This window comes from Lathyrus oleraceus, chromosome 4 (genome assembly GCF_024323335.1).
Source record: "Lathyrus oleraceus cultivar Zhongwan6 chromosome 4, CAAS_Psat_ZW6_1.0, whole genome shotgun sequence".
NCBI lineage: Eukaryota > Viridiplantae > Streptophyta > Magnoliopsida > Fabales > Fabaceae > Lathyrus > Lathyrus oleraceus.
Genome location: NC_066582.1, coordinates 337841269 through 337864078, shown reverse-complemented (window position 1 = coordinate 337864078; position 22810 = coordinate 337841269). Strand labels below are relative to the sequence as shown.

Sequence of the window (22810 nt, the reverse complement as noted above, 5' to 3'; positions counted from 1 at the left end):
TAATCAATAGCTATGAGGATAAAACGGTGACCGTTCGACGCCTTTGGTTCAATCATGCCAATCATGTCAATTCCCCACATAGAGAAAGGCCATGGTGAGGAAATAAAATTCAGAAGTGTCGGGGGAATATGAATCTTATCCGCATAAATCTGACACTTGTGGCATTTCTTCACATATTTGTAGCAGTCATACTCCATTGTCATCCAATAGTAGCCTGCTCTCAACATCTTCTTTGCCATGGCATGTCCATTGGAATGAGTACCAAATGAACCCTCATGGACTTCAGTCATCAACAGGTCTGCTTCGTGTCTATCCACGCATCTGAGCAGAACCATGTCAAAATTCCTCTTGTAACAGATGCCCCAGGCGGGTAAGTCTGACTTTGAAGAAAACACTTGATATCATAATACCATGGCTTATCATCTTTTACTTCCTCAACTACAAACACGTGAGCTGGTCTATCCAAGCGCATCACAGTAATATTGGGGACTTCATTCCAATACTTCACCATAATCATTGAAGCAAGCGTAGCAAGAGCATCTTCCATCCGATCTCATCTCGAGGAATATGATGGAAGTCAACCTTAGTAAAGAAAGTTGAAGTCCTCCTCGCATAATCTCTATATGGGATGAGTCCAGGCTGATTCGTCTCCCATTCACCCTTAATCTGATTAACAACAAGGGCCGAATCACCATAAACATCAAGATGCTTGATCCTAATATCAATACACTCTTCTAAACCCATAATACAAGCTTCATACTCTGCCATATTATTCGTGCATTTGAAAGTTAGCCTCGCTGTAAAAGGAAAATGTGTGCCTTGAGGAGTAATAATCACTGCCCCAATGCCATTTCCATATTGGTTAACAGCACCATCGAACACCATACCCCATCGGGAACCAGGCTCTGGCCCTTCATCGAGTAGACTCATCACAATCTTTCATCTTCAAATACAGAATTTCCTCATCGGGGAAGTCGTACTGAACGGACTGATAATCTTCAATTGGTTGATGTGCCAAATGGTCAGCCAAAATACTACCTTTAATAGCTTTTTGAGCTCAATACTCAATATCATACTCAGACAACAACATCTGCCAACGGGCAATTCTCCCAGTTAAAGCAGGCTTCTCGAAGATATACTTGATTGGATCCATTTTGGATATCAACCAAGTCGTATGATTTAACATATACTGGCGTAAACGCTTAGCGGCCCAAGCCAAAGCACAACATGTCTTCTCAAGCATTGAGTAGCGAGACTCATAATCAGTAAACTTCTTACTTAGGTAGTATATCGCATACTCTTTCTTCCCTTATTCATCTTGCTGTCCCAATACACATCCCTTCAACAGGCAGAGACAAAATCGGAGGCTCAGACAAATACTCTTTAATACTGTTAAAGGCCTTTTGGCAATCCTCGGTTCAATCATGACGCTGATCTTTCCAGAGGAGCTTGAATATAGGCGCACATGTGGCAGTCATGTGGGATATAAATCTCGAAATGTAATTCAATCGGCCAAGAAAACCTCGGACTTGCTTCTCAGTTTTGGGTGCAGGCATCTCTTGTATTGCTTTGACCTTAGCAGGATCAACTTCAATACCTCTTTCGCTGACAATAAAGCCCAATAACTTGCCGGAACGGACTCCAAATGTACACTTGTTCAGATTCAAGCGGAGTTTGTACTTCCTCAAACGCTGGAAAAGCTTCAACAAGTGTTCTACATGTTCAACTTCCATTTTCGACTTCGCAATCATATCATCAACATATACTTCGATCTCCTTGTGCATCATATCATGAAACAAGGTAGTCATAGCTCGTTGATACGTGGCTCCGGCGTTCTTCAAACCGAAGGGCATCACTCGATAACAGAATGTTCCCCAAGGTGTGATGAATGTTGTCTTCTCCATATCCTCGGGTGCCATTTTAATCTGATTATAACCGGAAAATCCGTCCATAAATGAAAAGACATTGAATTTATCCGTATTGTCTACCAACATATCAATGTGTGGTAGAGGAAAATCATCTTTCGGACTAGCTTTATTCAAGTCACGGTAATCCACACACATTCAGACTTTTCCATCTTTCTTAGGCACGGGCACAATATTGGCCACCCATTGAGGATACATAGAAGTCACCAGAAACCCCGCATCATTTTGCTTCTGAACTTCTTCTTTAATCTTCACTGCCATATCAGGATGAGTTCTTCTGAGCTTCTGCTTCACAGGCACACACTCAGGCTTCAACGGCAAGAAATGTTGCATGATATCAGTATCTAGACTAGGCATGTCTTCATACGACCAGGAAAAGACGTCGATATATTCTCGTAGCAACTCAATCAACCGCTTCTTCACAGACTCTTCCAAGAGTGCCCCAATCTTCACTTCACGAACGCAGTCTTCAGACCCCAAGTTGGCTGTTTCCAGATTCTCAAGATGCGGCTGAATGATCTTCTCCTCGTGCTTAAGCAGACGGGTAATCTCGTCAAGAATCTCTTCAACATCATCTTCTTTTGCCTCAAATACAAGGAACTAAAAGTTGGGAGATGGTGTTGGATCATTATGTTCAATGGGTTTGATCAACCTGCATAATTATTTTGAGTATAAAAGAGATTTCAGAATTCAAACAAAGCAAATCATTATGCAGATGAAAAGATTGATTTTATTCTCTTTTTTAGGGTTTTATGGTGTCACCAATTTCATGCAAAAAGCAAAAAGGAAAAATAATTTGGAAAAACAAAAATTTAACATGTGATTATTGAATGAATACCATTGTATTAATCAAAATATGCCAACAATGTCTTCACTTCTCCCTTTGGCATGGGAGAAGGGTTTTCAAACAAAATGAGCACATTACGTTGACTTATGGATAACTGTTGGAACATCAACAGTGACCAAATTATTGCAGATTTCGCCAGGTATGACAAAGTTGCCAAGGTCTTCCTCTTCATCATCTTCAACAATGGCAGCAGCTTCCTGATCTTCAACAGTGTGGACGAAACCCCCACTCTAGAACAACCCAAGCTCATTGGAAACACCAGAAGAATACCCTATGCCAGCTCGAGATTTATTATCTTCCAACTTGATCATTTTCCCCAAACCAGTAGTTGCACCATGCTCAATGGCCAACTTCGCATCATTGTAGGAGACAAATGAAGAAAGTCCTTTCCTTGAAGGCTCAACAATAGACAAGGCTTGGAACAGAGTCCCAACCTCATCCTCAACATCAATATAGGAGAAGGAAGATAAATGACTGACCAAGAGAGCCTTCTCTCCCCCTATCACCACCAACTTCTTGTTTTTCATGAACTTCAACTTTTGGTGTAGGGTGGATGTCATGGCGCCTGCCTCGTGAATCCATCGTCTGCCAAGCAAACAGCTGTAAGACGGATGAATGTCCATAACTTGGAAAGTGATATCGAAATCACTAGGTCCAATCTTGATCGGGAGTTCTAATTCTCCGATCACGATTTTGCGCAATCCATCAAACGCCTTCACAACCAATCCACTCTGCCTCATGGGAGGCCCTTGGTATGAAAGTTTAGCAAGAGTGGATTTTGGCAACACATTAAGGGATGATCATGTGTCCACTAACACATTGGATAGGGCATCATCCTTACAGTTCATTGATATGTGTAAAGCCAAATTGTGGTCTTTTCCCTCCTCGGGAAGATCAGCATTACAGAAGCTCAAATTGTTGCAAGCGGTTATATTTGCAACAATGCTATCAAATTGCTCTATTGTGACATCGTGGTCCACGTATGCCACGTCCAACACCCTCTACAAAGCTTCGCAGTGTGGCTCAGAATTCATCAACAAAGATAAGACAGATATCTTTGATGGAGTTTATAGCAAGTGATCAACAACATTGTATTCACTCCTTTTGATGAGCCTCAGTATCTCATCACCATCCTCTTTCATAATGCCAGACTGGCCAACCAGGATAGGAGTGTTATTATTCTTGACAGCAACAGGGTCAACAATAGAATTATTTTGAGAAGAAGTCCCCATGGGACTGGCAGGATTAACAACAGCCTTCTTCACAACATCTTCGTGGGATTTCGGCGGAGCCGAGAAAACATGACCACTACGGGTCACACCACTGACGTCTGAAATGCTAACAATAGAGGTTAAGGGAAACGACACCTCCTTCCCATCTTCTAGCATGACAACATTATATCGGTAGGGAACAGCCTTTTCTGATACATACGGGACAGGGCTCGCTGGCTTTACCGCAAGAGCTGGAGATACCTTCTTCTTGCTGCCATCATACTTGACGATAACAGGCTCAGGAATTCTGAACACCGGGTTGATAACATCGACTTCGTCCTCATTAAGATTCTGAAGTATTTCAATCATCCCCTGATCAATCATCTCTTGGATGTCCTTTCTTACTTGTCGGGATCCTCTCTCATTGATAGTGCACACCTGGCACCTATCATGGTCATGCTCGTAATAGCTGTGTTCATACAACAGCTTATGCATCTCGACCAAAGATTGCCTTATATTATTAACATACATGACTTTGTATTTGCCAGGGCATCCCTGGACCATGTTAACAGCTGCTTTCCCATGCTCGAGCAATGGGTTCTTCTTAACATTAGGACCTACGTCCTCGAAAAACAAAATACCACTTCTCATAAGGTCTTGCACCTTGGTCTTCAATGGGTAGCAATTCTCCACGTCATGTCTGGGAGCACCGGAATGATATACACAGTGAAGCTCTGGCTTATACCACCACTGAGGGTTGGTCGGTACAGCAGGAGGATCTCGCGGAGTTATCAGCTTTCTATCGATCAGAGAAGGATAGAGCTCAGCATAAGTCATCGGAATTGGGTTAAAAGTTACCCTCTTCCTCTCGTAGTTGCTGGTGTTGGTGTTACTGTTGTTGCGAGGCTGGTAGGCCTGTTGTTGTTGACGATGTTGTTGTTGTTGTTGCTGATGAACTTCTCTAAAAGCAGGTGCTATATGAGCCACCTGGTGTTGGTTGACGGCAGGACGCACATCCTTCCTCCTCACAGAGGGCCTTCTTTTAATGTGAGAGGATACATCATGTGCCTCTCCCTCTTTCTTCCTCGCAAAGCCTCCATACTTCTTTGTTGAGGAACTGTCATCTTTGGATAACCGTCCTTCACGGACCCCTTCCTCCAATCTCATCCCCATATTCACCATTTCGGTGAAGTCCGAGGGAGCACTAGAAATCATCCTTTCATAATAGAAAGAGCTCAAAGTCTTCAAAAAGATCTCTGTCATCTTCTTCTCTTCTAGGGGTGGCACTATCTGAGCTGCCAACTCTCGCCATATCTGGGCGTAATCCTTGAAGGTCTCTTTGTCGTTCTGCGATATCGCCCTCAAGTGGTCCCTATCCGGAGCCATATCCATATTATATTTATACTGCCTGACGAAAGCCTCGCCAAGATCTTTGAAAGAGCGGATGCTAGCACTCTCCAGCCCCATATACCACCGGAGCGCAGCACCAGTCAAGCTATCCTAAAAGTAGTGGATCAAAAGTTGGTCGTTATCGGTTTGTGTTGACATCTTGTGAGCATACATCACAAGATGGATGAGCAGACATGCGTTTCCCTTATCCTTCTCAAAGTCATGTACTTTGAATTTAACAGGGATCTTCACGTTGGGCACTAGGCACAACTCAGCAGCACTTTTGCCAAAGAGGTCCTTACCCCTCAAAGTCTTTAGTTCCTTGCACATCTCAATGATTTGGTCTTTCATTTCGTCCATCTTTTCATAAACATCTGGGCCCTCAGACGGTTCGGAATGATAAATGGTGTCTTCAACACGGGGTAAGGTGTGCACAACGGGTGGTGGCACAGACAGGACTGGGCTAGATGCCGGCAAAGAAGCGAGACTAGGAGCAAAACCCTCTGGCACAAAATTAGCAGGCATTCCCCAAGGGAACCCGGTTGGCATAGACAGAGCGAAATGGGTTGTTGCAGCAGGCACGATAGAAGTTGTTATCTCGGATATGACAGTCCTCGCGGGAGGAGTTGCAGGAGTTGGCGAAGCTTGGCTCTGGGCGGCCAGAACTAACTCCATCATGGCAGTCAGCCTATCAATATCTTCCTTCAATTCCCTGTTCTCTTGCTCTAAATGCTCCATTATCCTTGGATGATTGGCTCTGGTGTTATACCGGTGTGTCAGCTTGTCTTCAAAATAAATGAAGAGCAAAGAGTTAGACCAATGATCAAGAGCTCAGAACAAAACCTGCTTATGCATATGATGCATGCAATGGATATGACTGATAGGGATGGTCCAATACTGAATAAACGAATATCTCCCCTAGATGGAATAAGATTCTCTTTGAATAGTAGTTTTGTTCCGTCTGCTAGAGCTTGAAGAATTCCAAAAGGACCAGCATATTCAGGTCCAATACGCTGTTGTACCCCTGCAGATATTTCTCTTTCTAACCATACAATTGCTAGTACACTTAGTGTGATTCCCAAGACAAGAATCAAAATTGGTACAAGTATCCATAGAATTCCATAGACCTCTTTGAAAGATTCCAATCCGGAAAAGGAGTTTATATCTTGGACTTTCGTTGTATCAATTATCATTTCAACGATCAACTTCTCCCATAATGATATCTATGCTACCTAGTATTGTGCATATGGTTTGTTTTTATTTGAGGAACTTTATAGAGATCTATTTGCAAATATTTGAAAATATTAATCTTTTAAGACATATATGGAATATTCATAACAATAATATTCGGAAATTTTTTACACCAAAGAAGTAGTACAGTTTTGGTAACCCAATACAATACAAGAGAAAAGGAGAATAAACATCCTATGGAGCCCTAGAAACAATCGTCCAAAGCCTTCGAGATCGGAAGATAAGCTGCACGAAGTCTCTTCACCTCTCTCTCATAAGCTGATTCTATATCGGCCTTCTCCTTGGCGAGTTGATCATACTTCCTCTTCCAGAACCGAGATGAATGAGGAAGAAGAGAAGTAACCACATCATCAGGCTCATCAATAACCTGATGCTCTAGAAATTCTATCACTGCATCTTTATCTTTGAGTTGCTGAAGAAGTTCCTCTCGCTCACGAATCCATGCACGCGACCGGTCTTCATCTCTCAACTCCTCTACTCCTTGGTTAGGGAGGGTCGAAGGCCCAACCATAACCATAGGGGTAGGTCTCGGATAATCATATGGCATGCGGTACTCAAGAGCTCTCTTCCTCACCCAAGTGGTGTAGGATTCCAAAGCAATACAATTCTTCGGACCAAGCTCCTTCCTCCCTTTCCTATGAACTTTGCACCAAGCGCGGACCATTCTGCCCTTCAAGTTCTGGGGATCTTTACCCTCTTGAAAGGATACACCTTCCAACAAAATGTTATTAGGTTTATCCTTTAAGGGGAACCCAAGCTGACGGCGAGCTAAAGCAGGGTTGTAGTTAATTCCACCACATGTACCAAGAAGAGGCACATTGAAGAATTCACCACAAGAGTCAATAATCTGAACGCCATCATAAACACGGTTGTACCAAAAGATATCATCATTAGTGAGAGACATAAGTCTCGTAGACCACCGTAGACATCCCTTGTTCTCCTTGATGGCGAGCGTCTAAGGCAAGTGAGAAATAAACCACTTGTACAACAGAGGCAGACAACACACAATGGAACCACCACCCTTTGCATTCCTCATGTGCAAAGAGAAATAAGTGTCACCCAACAGAGTCGGAACGGGATTAAGAGAAGAGAAAATCCTAATAGCGTTCACATCCACAAAATTGTCGATGTTGGGAAATAACACTAGCCCATAGATGAGAAGTACAAATATGGCTTCAAAGGCGTCCTCACTCATGGCCTTCCCAAACAAAGTAGCTTGGGCAATGAGAAAATCAGATGGGAGACCTTGAATTCCACCTTTGGTAGTCATATAAGCATCAATGTCAGATACATCTATGTGAAGCATGTTAGCAATCTCTTGAGAAGACGGAACCTTCTCCAAACCACTGAACGACAACTGATCAAGAATAGGTATACCCACATGATAGGCATACTCCTCAAGTGTAGGCAAAAGCTGGAAATCCGAAAAAGTGAAGCAACGATACAGAGGATCGTAGAACTGCACCAACACACTCATCAGACCTTCATCCACTTTGGTAGAAAGAATAGATAGAAGCTTCCCATGGCGAGCTTTGAACTCCAAAGACTCTAATACATAAGATGTCAAACTCCTTAACTCTTTCAAGTCGGGTTGTCTGAAACTGTACTTCTTCGTATTCCTTCTTTGCTTATCCATGTCTAAAAATTTGCAAATAGACCTCTTAAGTTCCTTGAAAACTTTCATTGTTGATGATATGGATGCAAATGAATGCATGAATGCATTAATGCAACAATCACACTCAAGGATCAAGCAAGTCACACCATACAAAGGTCACAAGATGGCTCACGTCATTGTCAATATCAATCATCCATTTTGGTGGATTATGGTTTACACCTTATCAACACCCAAGTTCCATTGATATTGAGAATATACGAGAAAGGATCAACCGCGAATCAAGCGTTTGTTGTAAGTCACGAGCATGGAGTCTCAGTTAAGAACCAGACAAAGGGAGTGTACTATGGTTAAACCTGATAGTCATGTTCTAAAAAAAAGGTCCCCATAGTCATCATCTCATCTTTCGGATATTATCCGATAAAATGACTACTCGTATTCCAAAAATATTCTCAAGAGAGACTCTTATTAGCGTAGTATCGTGAAACAATCGTATCAAATCTTACACTTGAACGACCTTCGCACTACGTCCTAAAATAGGCCAAGATGGGCTAGGTATCTAAGGTCCTTGGCTTCTAAGGTTTATATTGGAAAAGTAATGCCTAACCACGACTACTTGTGTGACATTATTGATCCCAACAAGACCTCCACCAAGTGAATGGGCTTGCAAGTCAACTTGCTAAGGAATAACTCCACACAAGTCAACAAGACTATGCCATTCTCCTATCATAAGTGCACTCGAGTTCGGGTATAGAACTTATCTCACAAGAAACCACCAAGCATACAAGCAATTAATATATCAAGCAATTCATACATTACAAACAATACAGTCATCCCAAATTTGCACAAAAATATGTCACAAAATAAATATAAACATACAACACTCATAAGCAAAAATTAGGCTAAACCCACTAGGGAGATTTCAAGTTTCTTCCCCAGCAGAGTCGCCACTTTTCTGTAGTGGGGTTTTCCTTACCTTTAGGTTTATTGACTAAACCAAAAGTAAACATACAATTCGAGTCGCCACCGCACTTTTATTTGTCCAAACGAAAGGCTAAAAAGCAAACAAAAGCCAAGTAAGAAGTTTTATCAAATCAAGAACTAATAAAAATGTCAGAGATCTAGGTAAGGGGGTTGGTTATGAAATGGGAAGGTTTTGCGCACCCAAAACATCCTTAGTACTCTAAGGGAACCTCTTTTTGCAAATGTGTGTTGTAGGTTGGTATTTGTGAAAATATGTGCAAAAGATTAGGGGGATGAGAAAATAATAGATTATATTTAAAAATTTGTTGTTTGAATGGATGAACCCATTGCCTACGTACCATCATAAAGGTAGGATCAAAACCTCGTAGTTCGGGGTAAAAAATCTCAAAGATTGGTGAATTGATTTGATCAAAAGCCTTAAGGCTTTTGTTATCAAAGGGAGAAAACTCAACCTAAACCAACAATCCACCATGTGAGGAAGGCTTCAACATGCTAGTGAGGGGTTAACCCTATAATAAGTATGGAAGACTTATAATCCAACCACTAAGGATAAGGTGAGGTTTACATCAACCACTATGATAACTCTAACCTATGGCTAATGTTTATGAAAAGTTTAACAAAGATGGACATTGGAACCACAAAAACAACTTGAAGTGAGTTATATTTACAAGTTAGATTTATTTACAAAATGAAGTCAAAGTTGGATTAAGATTTATTCACAATGAGTATTGATGAAAAGATTTTGAAAAGTCAAAGGCATAATGCTTAGGTTTCTAGTTTGAAAATAATGTCAAAGTTAGAAAAGGTTTTTGGCTTGGGTTAGAGTGAGGGGAAGAAGAGAAGGGCTAGTCCTAAAGCATATAAAGATAAGAGAGAAGATAAAACCCTTGGAGTTCCTTTTCTCGAAATCATAAAGATGATTCAAGATGCTCCTTTCCTTTGGACTTAGCAACACACAAGCAATCAATCAAATATATTCAAGCTCCTAGGATCTCCAATTGGATTGTCTCTCTTAACTTGGCTATTCATGACAATGGTCCTTCTTACTATCTCAAGATGGAATCCCTATCACACAAGAGCAAACATCAAAAAGTTCACAACACAATAAGAGGAATGGACAAAGAATGAGTTTTGGAAAGGAAGTCCTTTTAAAGTCAACTTTGACATTTAGCATTCTAAAGGCATAAGGCCTAGTTGCTCTTCCACCAATTTAGCATTCTAAAGACATGAGGACTAGTTGCTCTTGAACTCCTTTAAGCATAGGTAAGTCCTAATTCTAAGTCCTTCCTCCTTTTTGCATTGGGTTTACACAAAACAAAAGCAAAACCAACACAAAACAACAATATATTTATATACAATAATGAGCTCAAATGAGCAAAAGGAAAATGACATAAACATAAAATATGTTCTCAAGTGAGCAAAATAAAAAGCAATATGAATAAATGAGCAAGAAATAAATTGTATTAGAGTAAAGGGCAAGAAATTAAATGCTCAAATTAAAGTTAGTAATTAGTGAAGTTATGTTAGTTTGTTATAAGACAATTTAGCGCTATGTTAAGCAATCGTAAGTGGACTAATGTAGTAGTCACACCTATCTGAGGCCGGTCAATAAAACTATAGGCAAATAAACACAAGTTAGAGATCATGACTAGTAAGCCAAGCTCCAAAAACTTGCCATGCCAAAAGAAAAGAGGAAAGACCTTGTATGGACTTTAGGTTTTTTGCTTGACCAAGAAGCAACCTATCTTGGACACAAAGCAACTCACTTGATCTTGGATCAAGTTGAGTTTGATTTGGATCAAAGAAGGTTAAACCTCTCATTTGTCAAGACCAACCATAAGACATTAACTCATTGGCCAAAATAGAAAAAGAAGTGTCAAACACAATTGGTTAAAAGTGAATCAAATCATCATCAACCAATGCTAAACAGAAGAGAAATGAAGATCACAAGTCAACAAATCAAACATATTTTTTTGGTATTTTTGAATTTAAAAAAATGCAAAAATAAAATGGACAAAATATGGTCAAACCTCAAATTTAATTCAAATCAACTTCAACAAGTCCAATTAAATTCTCATAGGTCTAACATGGTCAAACAAGCTTTGACAAATTTTTTGAATAATTTTTGAAATCAGAAACTATTTAAAAACAATTAAAAACAATAAAAATGACACAATATGAATTAAAATCTCAAATAAATCTCAAATCAATTAAGAAATTGATGAGACTATTTTTCATTGACTTACCATGATCCATATGTGTTAAGAAAATATTTTTGGATTTTTCAAATATCAAAACGTATTTTAAAATGAATTAAAACTATTAAAAACCAAATAATTCACAAAAAAGATTAAATGAAGTCACAAAAATAATTAAAAATCAAAATATGAAACTAGATTTTTCAAGAATTTTTTTGGCATTGGTCTCATATTTTTCTGACTTCAAATAAAATATTTATGAGTTTTTGTAAGTAAAAGGAATTAAATGAAATTCAAACAAAAATAAGAAAATCAAGAAAAATCAGCGCCCTCTGATCATCTCATTAATTGACGTGGCAATGATCATGTGATTCAGAGGCGCGGTCACACGAAAGACCAAAGTCAAGCGCGCTACATCTGGATTTAAAAGAAGTCAAAACAATGAAAGGCCAGGATTATAACGTTTCAGTGAGATCCAAGGGCCACGAAGCTCCCACGTGGGGATGGTGGTGGAAACCACCATCTTCTCCGGCGATCTAACCAGATCCGGCCACCACGCGCAGGGAAATGAAGTTTAATGAAAATGAAAAATGAAGGTATCAAAATGAAGCTGAGGTGATGTACATCACCCCTGTAACCATGGATCCTCCTCAAAGTTCCTATTTAGAGAGAAACATGAGCTTGAAGATCATGGTGCTTGAACTGAAATGACACGATTTGCAAAATTGAGACCACCACTGGCCTGCCTCATGCATGAGGACTTCAGAAAATAACACAAACCAAAGAAATTCACATCATATTGCAAGATCCAGATCAAGAAAGTTTGGTGTTATACCTCTGAAATGGAGCTTCAAATAACACGAATTGTCCAAGCTCTTGATCCAATCTTGCTCTGGAAGTGTGATGGTGATGCAAGGATAAGGAATTGAGCTGTGAAGATCAACTAATGATGTTGAAATTCAAGCTTGAAATTGGAAATGAAAACTGAAAAATTCCTTTAGTGAGGGTTTTGTTTTCAATTCAGCAGCACTTCAGATCTCCTTGTGGTTACCATTTGAATGAGATTGCACTTCTATTTATAGCTGGAATGAATGCAAGGCAATGCTTGGCTCGTGTGCATGAAATTTGGACCCTCCATGCATGGGCCTGTACAGGCGCATGTGAGGCCCAAGAATGAATGGAAATCCATGATGAACTCATATGGAAGTGAATTGGACGTGTAATTGGCTTGGCATTTGCTTGCACATGAAGTTATAATGTGAATTGCAAAAATGAACATAAACATTAAGCTCTTTGAAACTCACTCATGGAAAGTCAAAAAAATTAATGTGAGTAATGGTTGGAAAGCTCTTGAAATAAGGAACAAAAGTCATGTTGGACAAAAATTCATTTGGCAATTGGAAATTTATTAAACCTGGCTGTGAAGGTTAAGATACAAAACATGTCTAGGTTCCCCTTTGAATTTTTTTACCAAAACCAAGCCTCTTTAAGCCCTTCTGTTTCAATGATGAAAGCCTGAAATGGAAAAACCTCCAACATCAAAGTTGTAGATATTTTCAAGATGATCAATTTAGACTTAAATTTGGCATCATTTAGAAGTTTCATAAGAAAGTTATGGGCACTTGAAGTTGGACATTTTTCAAATTCAATGGCTTTGGTCCAAAGTGACCTATAATGTTTTGTATTATCACATGTATTTCTTTTAGGATTATGAAATTTTGTCCAACATAAAATTTTAAGTAGACATCTTAATATTTCCAATGCAATTGGTATCACCTCAAAATCATAAATAATAAGGAAGTTAGGTCCTTGGGAAGTTGACCCAAAATTAGGGTTTTTATCAAAATGACCTATAATGTTTTGAAATGAATGATGACCTTCCAAGTTTCAAATGGATTTTTGATGAACATGAAAGTTGTTAATATGGATATTAAGAACAATTTTTCTCTTAGGGTCATCTTCATTTGACAAACACATCACATGTTGTGTCTCAGTGATCCTCAGTTTAGTCAGATGACTTGACTGGTCAACTTCTCAAGGTCAAAATTCAAATCTTGATGAATGAATGATTGAGGGGCCTCACATAGGCTCATATATGAATAAAATAATGAATGAAAGAACTTAACTTGATTAAATTTGATCATAGGTTGAGGTTGCTTCATGAGCAAGGCATAGTCAATGCACAATTGAATTAGGGTTTCCTTGGGAAACAATCCTCAAGCCCTTTGGGTTATCTTGATAAAATTGGAAAATTGAGATACTTGGGAGACATACATGATGATTAGGAACTTTGTGGACCATTTTCATGCTTTTTCTCATCTTCATCTAGCCACTTCATTGAACTTAGGAGCCTCCTAGGAGCAAGGGAACACATGACCACTTGAGCTTCAAAAAAAAAAGAGTTAGTGACATATTTTTGTGCTTTTGGTTAGTAAACAAATAATAAAAGCAATAATATACAATACAAGCATGCTTGGTGGTCTCAAACCACTCACACAAGTCCTACCCAAGGGTTAAAGAGCCAAACATGCTATGATCCTTGAGGCAATGCAATGAGCAAATGATATGATGCCATGAGGGATCTTAGGGTCAAAATTAGGGTCTTACAACAGCCTTAACTTAGCATCCATTTTACTTAATAAGTACCTAATAATGGCGTGGTTAGTATAGATGATTATTTTAGCTCCTACTAGGTAAGAGCGAAATTTATCTAATGCAAACACTAAATCTAAGAGTCCTTTTTCTGTGGTGGAATAATTAATTTGTATCTCATCCAAGGTTCTACTCGCATAATAAATGACGTGAAGCTTCTTGTCTTTTCGATGTCCCAAGACAGCACCGACTGTGTAACCACTTGCATCACATATTATTTCAAAGGGTTCATTCCAATATGGAGGTTGTATAACGGGTGTAGAGATCAAAGATTGTTTGAGTATTCGAAATGCTTCTAAGCATTTGTCATAGAAGGTGAATTCAGTGTCTTTCATCAATAGACCAATTAAGGGTTTAGTTATTTTAGATAAATCCTTGATAAAACATCGGTAAAAATCGGTGTGACCTAAGAAACTTCGTATTTCTCTAACGGTTTTGGGAGGTTGAAGGTTTTCTATTACTTATATCTTTGCCTTATCAACTTCAATCCCCTTGTCTGACATAATGTATCCAAGTACGATTCCCTCTTGAACCATGAAGTGGCATTTTTCCCAGTTGAGTACAAGGTTGACTTTTACAAACCTTTCTAGTACCATTTCCAAGTTTGCAAGACATACTTCAAAACTTTTCCCGCAAACTGAGAAGTCATCCATAACACTTCCATGATGTTATCCAGAAAATCCTCAAAGATCGCCATCATGCATCATTGAAATGTTGTGGGAGTGTTACATAATTCGAACGACATTCATTGGTAGGAGAATATACCATAGGGGCATGTGAAAGTGGCTTTATCTTGGTCGTCATAGTGAATTGGGATTTGGAAAAATCCTAAGTAGCCATACAAATAACATAAGTGAGAGTGTCTTGCCAGTCGTTCAAGCATATGGTCTATAAAGAGTAAAGGGAAATGATCTTTTCGGGTTGCTTTGTTTAATTTTCTATAGTCTATGCACATTCTCCACCCCGTCTCAACATGCTTTGCTACAACTTCACCTTTATCATTCTTGACTACTGTAACACCTTCCTTTTTAGGTACGACATATACTGGGCTGACCCATTTACTATCGAATATTGGGTATATAATCCCTGCCTCTAGTAGCTTTAGTGCCTCCCACTTAACTACATCACTCATAATAGGGTTTATTATCCTCTGTTATTCTCTTGAGGTTTTTGAGTCTTCCTTTAGCATAATTCGACACATGCACACAGAGGGACTGATCCCTTTGAGATCAGAGATGTTGTATCCTGGGGTTGTAGGGTACTTCCTTAAAACATCCAATAACTACTCAGTTTCTTTTTTACCTAAGTTTGCATTGACTATTACTGGGCGTTCAAGCTCTTTATCTAGGAATTCATACCTTAAGTTTTTGGGAAGCGTCTTAAGTTCTACAAAAGGTTTCTTTGGGCAAGGAATAGGATTGGGAGTTAGTGTGAGACACTATCTCAAGTTGTCATCCACATATGGTTTACGCCATTCATCATCTTCTAATATAGGAGGTGCTAGAATTTTTAGGACTTCAGTATCCTTAGGTGGTTCCATCTCCATTTCCTTTACACATTCGTCGATGGTGTCTATGAAATAGAAAGTGTCTTCTATAGCAGGTGCCTTTAGGAATTGTGAAAGAATGAATTCAATTTTCTACTCACCGACCTCGAAGGTTAGTTTTCCTCGTTTCACATCAATAATGGCACCAGCATTAGCCAAAAGGGGTCTTCCTAATATGATTGGAATGTTGGAATCTTCCTTTATGTCCATTATTATGAAGTCTGTGAGAATGTAAAGTTGACCAATTTGTAGGGGAATGTTTTCTAGCATACCTATAGGAAATTTAACAGAGCGATCAACTAGTTGGAGAGACATTCTCGTGGGTCTTAGTTTGCCTATATTGAGTTTTTCACAAATCAAAAGGGGCACTAAACTGACACTAGCTCCTAAGTCACAAAGAGCTTTGTCTATGGCAAGTTTTCTGATTACACAAGGTATGGAAAAACTACATGGGTCCTTTAACTTAGGGGGCATGTTGTTTTGGATGAGGGTGTTACATTCTGCAGTAAGCGTCATTGTCTCATTATCCTCAAGTTTCTTCTTATTGGGTATGATCTCTTTAAGGAATTTGGCATAGGAAGGCATTTGTGTAATAACTTCTGTAAAGGGTATCGTGATATTAAGCTATTTCAGAAGCTCTACAAATTTCTTAAACTGACCTTCGATTTTGAATTTAGCCAGTCTTTAAGGATAAAGAATGAGTGGCTTAAATGGTGGTGGGGGCACATACGCTTTCTATTTCTCGACCGCCTCTTTGGTTTTACTATCCTGCCCATTGACATTTGGTTCATTGTTTATTACTTTTTTAGTTACTTTTTCATTTACTTGAGACATGGGCGGATTTTGAATTTTTGGATCCACTGGCCTATCTAATTTTGTCCCACTTTGCATTGTGATAATATTAGCATGACCTTTCGGGTTTGGTTGTGGTTGGCCAGGAAATACTCGAGTTAGGGCTGTTATTGCTTCTTGTTGTTGGGCTACTTGAAAAATTTGGGTTTCTAGCATTTTATTATGAGTAACCATAGATTCAACCTTACTTGCCAATTGCTTAATCAGCTCATTCGTGTGAATGTTCTGGTTGGTAAACTCTTTGTTCTATTGGCTTTGGATTGCAATAAGTTTCTCCATCATTAGTTCGAGGTTTTACTTTTTAGGTGTTTGAGGAGCAACGAGGTCCCCTTTTTGATAACCTGGAGGAACAACAGGTGTTCGGTTTGGAGAAAACAACACTTTGTTGCTCTTATAGGAAATATTTGGATGGTTTCTCCGGCCAGGGTTATAAGTATTGGAATATGGGTTCCCTTGGGCATAATTTACTTGGTCGAACAAAAATCCAGCCAATAGGTGGAATTCAGGAGTGATGTGTCTAGGGGTTCTACATAACTCGCAACTAGATGTTGCAACAGCTATGGTAGCTGCTAGAGTTACGGTCAAATTCTCAATCTTCTTAGTGAGGGCATCCACTTTATCATTGACATGGTCTATGCTATTAACTTTATACGTTCCACACTTTATCGGTGGCTTCTCTACAGAAATTTGCTTACCTTCCCATTGATAGTAGTTTTGTGCCATATTTTCTATGAGTTGATAAGCGTCTTCGTAGGGTTTATCCATTAGAGCGTTGCCAACTGCAACGTCTAAGGTTAGTTTGGTGTTGTACAAGAGTCTTTAAGACCCCAATTTTGACCCTAAGATCCCTCATGCTATCTCATCATATGCATTGGCTTTGGGATCACACATTGGCATCCTCCTTACCCCTTATTCATTGGGTTTACATTGGGAGAGGTTGGTCAGTCTCCAATTCTACTTGTTTTCTGACACTCACTCGGCATAAATTCACAAAGTCGGTAACACATTATTTTACCTATTGATGTTATATTTTTTAGTAAATTAGATGTTTGCATTTCCATTCTGTTTTGATTATCATCTTCGGTTTTTGTCAATGTAATCCAATTTATGCCTCCTTTTGGTAGTTTGATTGGTTTCAGGTGCAAGCAAGAATACCCAAAGACTCGCCAGGGGAATCAGGCATTCCGGGCTCATCGGAAGAAGAATTTTGAAGGTATAGTAGCTCTGATACGGCCACCCGTGTTGCCTGACACGACCCGTGTCAAGGGAAGGAAGAAGGAGGAGACCAAAGCCAAAAACAGGGAGCTGACACGGGTGCCTATGTCAGCTGACATGGCCCGTGTCAGCAGCCCTGGAAGAGGCGTGTTGGAGAGAGTGACACAGTAAACCAACACGGCCGGCCGTGTTGCCTGAAACAGCCAGTGTTGGCTTGGACGCCTCATTTTCTATTTTTCCCAGTTCTTTGGCATTGCTGATTCTGGAGGGCATTTTGGACATTTGCTACATCAAATATTTGATCAGTACCTATTTAGGGGACTTTTGGAGACAGAGAACGGGGACTTTTACACGAGAAAGAATTGGTATGATTGAGATTGGAACGATCAAGAGTTGCAGAGGACAAAGGTCCTTCAAGAGCGGATGTGATTGAAGATCAACGGAATCCTCTTATTCTTGTAATGTATAAATTATATATTGTATCTTATTTGAATAATATGAGTGGCTAAACCCCTCAATGCCATGGGGGTTTCCCTGATATAATCGTGTAATGACTATGAATTTGTAATTCCCTCAATTTTATGTTTGTTTGTCAATTTCATTCTGCAATGTTTTTAATGCTTTCGTTATCAGAAAAATAAGGATTGTTATATGGTTAAGAATTTGCGGGATTGCAATTGTTAAGGTGTTTGCACAGTGAAACTGTAGTAGATATCACCTAGGACTAGGGATACCCTATGGTTATTGGTTATATCGTGTTATTTCAAAAGGCTTGGTTTCATTATAATCACCTAAGGACTTAGAGATTAGAGTGAATGATAAAAGGTTTCCCTCTAAGGTTTTAGGAGGAAACAATTTTAAGATCTGGTAATTGCACTTTTGAACTGTTTGAGGAGATATACATTCAAGGTCATTACAAGAGATATTCATACACCATCCTTGGTATAATATTATAAATTATGTAAAAGATTTATTCTGTTTCATTTCTCATTCCATTAGATAGTGACTTATTTCAAACCTTCAACTATTTGATTTGTTCAATTGAATCACAATTTAAACTAATCATGATGGGCAGTCCTCGAGATCGATATTTGGGAAACGTCCCTATTATTACTACATTGGTAAAATAGTGCACTTGCTATTTTCCCGATCAAGTTTTTGTCGCCGCTGCCGGGGACTGCCAAATATAAAACTTAAGTTATTTCAATTAAAATTTTGTTGCGCTGCAACTAAAAATTATTCTTCGTTATTTTAATTATTTATTTCGATCATTATCAACTAATTTGTGTCTGATATTTGTTGCGAGCTAAGGCCTCAACTGATTTTCCTTTTGACGCAGAAATCGAAAGAACTTTGCAAGCAAGACTCAGACAAACTCGATTGACAAGACTGGAATCATAAGTAGAATAACCTTCCATTCATTCAGGTTCAGATTTAGGTTCAGAGAGAGAGATGAAAATGATGGGGGAGAACCCATTGCCACCAGAAAGACTGTCGGGTGACTACGGAGGCGTAAATGCACCAATCGGCAGATTAACAATTGTCAACCAACCAGTGAATGTGGCTAATTTCCAGTTACATCCTAGTACTATTAATCAACTTGAAAGAAAGAATTTCATTGGAAAGGTAAATGAAGATGCAAACAAGCATTTGCAGAGGTTTCTGACCATGAGCAACACTCTAAAAATTGATGCTCACACCGAGGAAGCTAAGAAGTTGAGAATGTTCCCATTCACCTTAACAGAAGAAGTCGGAGAATGGTTCTATTCTCTCCCATCCGGTAGCATTAAATCTTGGGAAGAGATGGAAAAAGCCTTCCTGAATGAGTATTTTCCAGCATCAGTTTTTCTGAGGAAGAGGTATGAAATTCTGAATTTTAAGCAGAAGGACGAGGAATCCTTGGGAGACGTTTACAAGAGATTCAAAAGAGTCCTGATAGCCTGTCCAACTCATAATATGGATCCAACAGAACAAATGTAGATGTTTCTGAATGGTCTCAAAATAAAGATCAAATAGTTGATTGATACTGTAGCCGGTGGCTCTACTAATTTTTCAACAGCCACCGGTATCAAAAAGATCATTGAAGATATTGCTGCTAATGAGAACTTGGAGATGTATGACAGATGTGTATGTAAACTGGAAGGGGTTATCGATTTGAAGATGGAAACCAATAAAATCCGTATAGAAGATACTATAGCTGCTGAAGTTGAGAAGAAGCTGAAGGCGATGAATATAGGTACCCAACAGGTGGCACAAGTCCAACCTGTTCCTATTGTCTGTTGTGAGATTTGTAATGGACCGCACCAAATGGTGTATTGTTTTGCAACTCCTCAACAAGTTGAGGAAATCAAATTTTTGAAGCAGAATAATCCCTATTCCAACACATACAATCCGGGTTGGAAGAATCATCCCAATTTCTCATGGAAAGATCAGAAAGGGAACACTCCTCAACAAGGTCAATACCAAACTCAATATCAACAAAAGCAACAACAACAAGCCCCTAAGAAAGTTGATTGGGAGATTGCCATTGAAAGAGTGGCAGCTCATAATGTTCAATTCCAAAAGTAAACCCGAAAGAATCAGAAAAACACTATCACATCCATAAAAAATCTTGAAGTCCAAATGGGTCAAATAGCACAACAATTAACCTCGATTTCTCAAGCACAAGGTGCTCTACCTAGTGCAACTGTGACAAATCCTAGAGAGCATAATAATGTGAGTGATGTGACAATAAAAAGAGGTAAATCCCATGAAGTCCTTGAGGATACAGCTGAAGAGGAAGATCAATTGATCAAAGTGGATCTTGAGATCAAAGAAAATGAAGTTGTGAGGGAAGAATTGGTTGCACCGAAATAAGTAGTGAAAGAAAAAATCACTGAGCCTAAGTCGGTCATTAAACTTCCTTTTCCCACAAGAAACAAGAAAAAGAGGCAACATGAGAAAAACTTTGAGAAATTCCTAGAGTTGTTCAAGAAGCTAGAGATTAACATTCCGCTTTTGGAAGCACTTGAACAATTACTTACGATGCCAAGTTCATGAAGGACATCATTTCTAAGAGGTGTGCCATCGACACCAACCCGATTATTCTAACCAAAACTTGTAGTGCTATTTTGCAGGGTATGAAGATCCCAATGAAGAAGAAAGATCGAGGAGTTGTCACTATTCCTTGCACCATCGGAGATAGGTCATTCAAAAAGGCTCTTATTGATCTAGGAGCCAGTGTGAGTCTCATGTTGTTATCCATTTACAAGAAGCTGAGTATAGGGGTTATGCAAGATACCAGGATGACACTCCAATTCTTCGATCATTAGGTTAAGAAACCTATGGTATTGTTGAAGATGTTCTAGTGAATTGACAAGTTTGTATTCCCGGTGGATTTCGTGATTCTAGAAATGCCTGAAGATGAAGATATTCATCTAATTCTTGGGAGACCCTTTTTAGAGACGGGAAGATGCTTGATCAAGATAGAAGGAGGGACTATGACTTTGAAGGTTTATGATGAGGAATTAAAAATTAATGTTCGAAACACTATGAAATACAAAGATGATATTTGCACTAGTCATACTATAGAGGTTCTGGATCAAGTGATTATGTATGATAGTCCTTTGAATGCACCGTAGTTACCTTTGGAAAGAGTGTTGAGTTTGTCCATTTTCGACGGTGATAAAGAAGTGGACAATGGGGAATCCGAAGTGCTGGCCATTATGGACGCACAACCCTTTTGGAAAGGATCTCGACCGCACCGGTGGGAAGATTTACGATTACCTCAAACTAGTGAGGAGGATAAAGAGTCCAAGAAGGGAACGGAGTTGAAACAACTTCCTGAGAATCTCAAATATGTCTTTCTCTATTTTGAAGGTAAATGCCCAGCTATAATAAATTCGAGCCTCAAGAATATCCAAGAAGAGAAGCTCATCCAAGTCTTGAAAAAAAATACAAAAATGCTATTGGATGGGCAATTGAGGATTTGAAAGGTATTAGCCCTACGGTGTGCATGCATAAAATTCTCATGGAAGACGACCACACACCGGTGGTCCAACCTCCGAGAAGACTCAACCTAACAATGAAAGAAGTAGTTCGGAAACAAGTGGTGAAATTGTAAGACACAAGTCTTATCTATCCTATTTCTGATTGCCCGTGGGTGAGTCTAGTGCATGTGGTCCCAAAAAATGGAGGGACCACCGTCATAAGAAACGAGAAGAATGAGTTAATCCCTACAAGGACAGTTACAGGTTGACACATGTGTATTTACTACAGGAGGTTAAACATAGCGACTAGAAAGGACCATTTCCCGTTGCCATTCATTGACCAAATGTTGGAAAGGATAGCCAGTCATAATTACTACTGTTTTCTAGATGGATACTCCAGGTATAATCAGATTGCTGTTGCTCCAAAAGACCAAGAGAAGACAACATTCACATGCCCTTATGGTGTTTTTGCATACAGAAGAATGTCATTCGGGTTGTGTAATTCTCCAGCCACTTTCCAACGTTGCATGACTTCCATCTTCACTGACATGCTTGAAAAGCATATGAAAGTGTTCATGGATGAATTTTCGGTCTTTGGATCCTCATTTGATAACTGTTTAACTAACCTTTCTCTTATTTTAGACAGGTTCTAGTAAACAAATTTAATTCTGAGCTGGGAGAAATGTCATTTCATGGTGTGAGAAGGAATAGTCTTGGGTCATAAAATTTCCTACAAAGGAATTGAAGTTAACCAAGAAAAAGTGGAAGTGATATCTAAACTCCTGCCTCCGGTTAACGATAAAGGTATCAGGAGTTTCTTAGGATACACAGGTTTTTACCGCAGGTTCATAAGATAATTCTCTAAAATAGCAAAACCGCTGACCACTCTATTGGTAAAGGATAAGGCTTTTATGTTCGACGAAGAATGCACCACAACTTTTGAGACGTTGAAAAACAAACTAATTTCAACACTGATTGTTATTGCCCCAGATTGGTCTCTTCCGTTTAAGATCATGTGTGATGCTAGTGATATTGTTGTAGGGGCAATTCTAGGACCAAGGAGAGAGAAGTTGCTACATGTCATTTACTATGCTAGTCATGTGCTAAACCTTGCACAAATGAACTATGCAACTACTGGGAAGGAGTTATTGGTTGTGGTT

General features: G+C 39.2%; 1 protein-coding gene across 1 annotated transcript in view; it reads right to left on the bottom strand.

The window, feature by feature from the left end:
- Positions 1-6565, bottom strand: part of LOC127137333 (uncharacterized) — a 54932-nt gene extending 48367 nt beyond the window's left edge. Inside the window, exon 1 of the mRNA XM_051063805.1 lies at positions 6271-6565. Coding sequence (XP_050919762.1) covers positions 6271-6565 — 295 coding nt within the window. The remainder of the gene's footprint in view (positions 1-6270) is intronic.
- Between the last annotated feature and the right edge of the window lie 16245 nt (positions 6566-22810).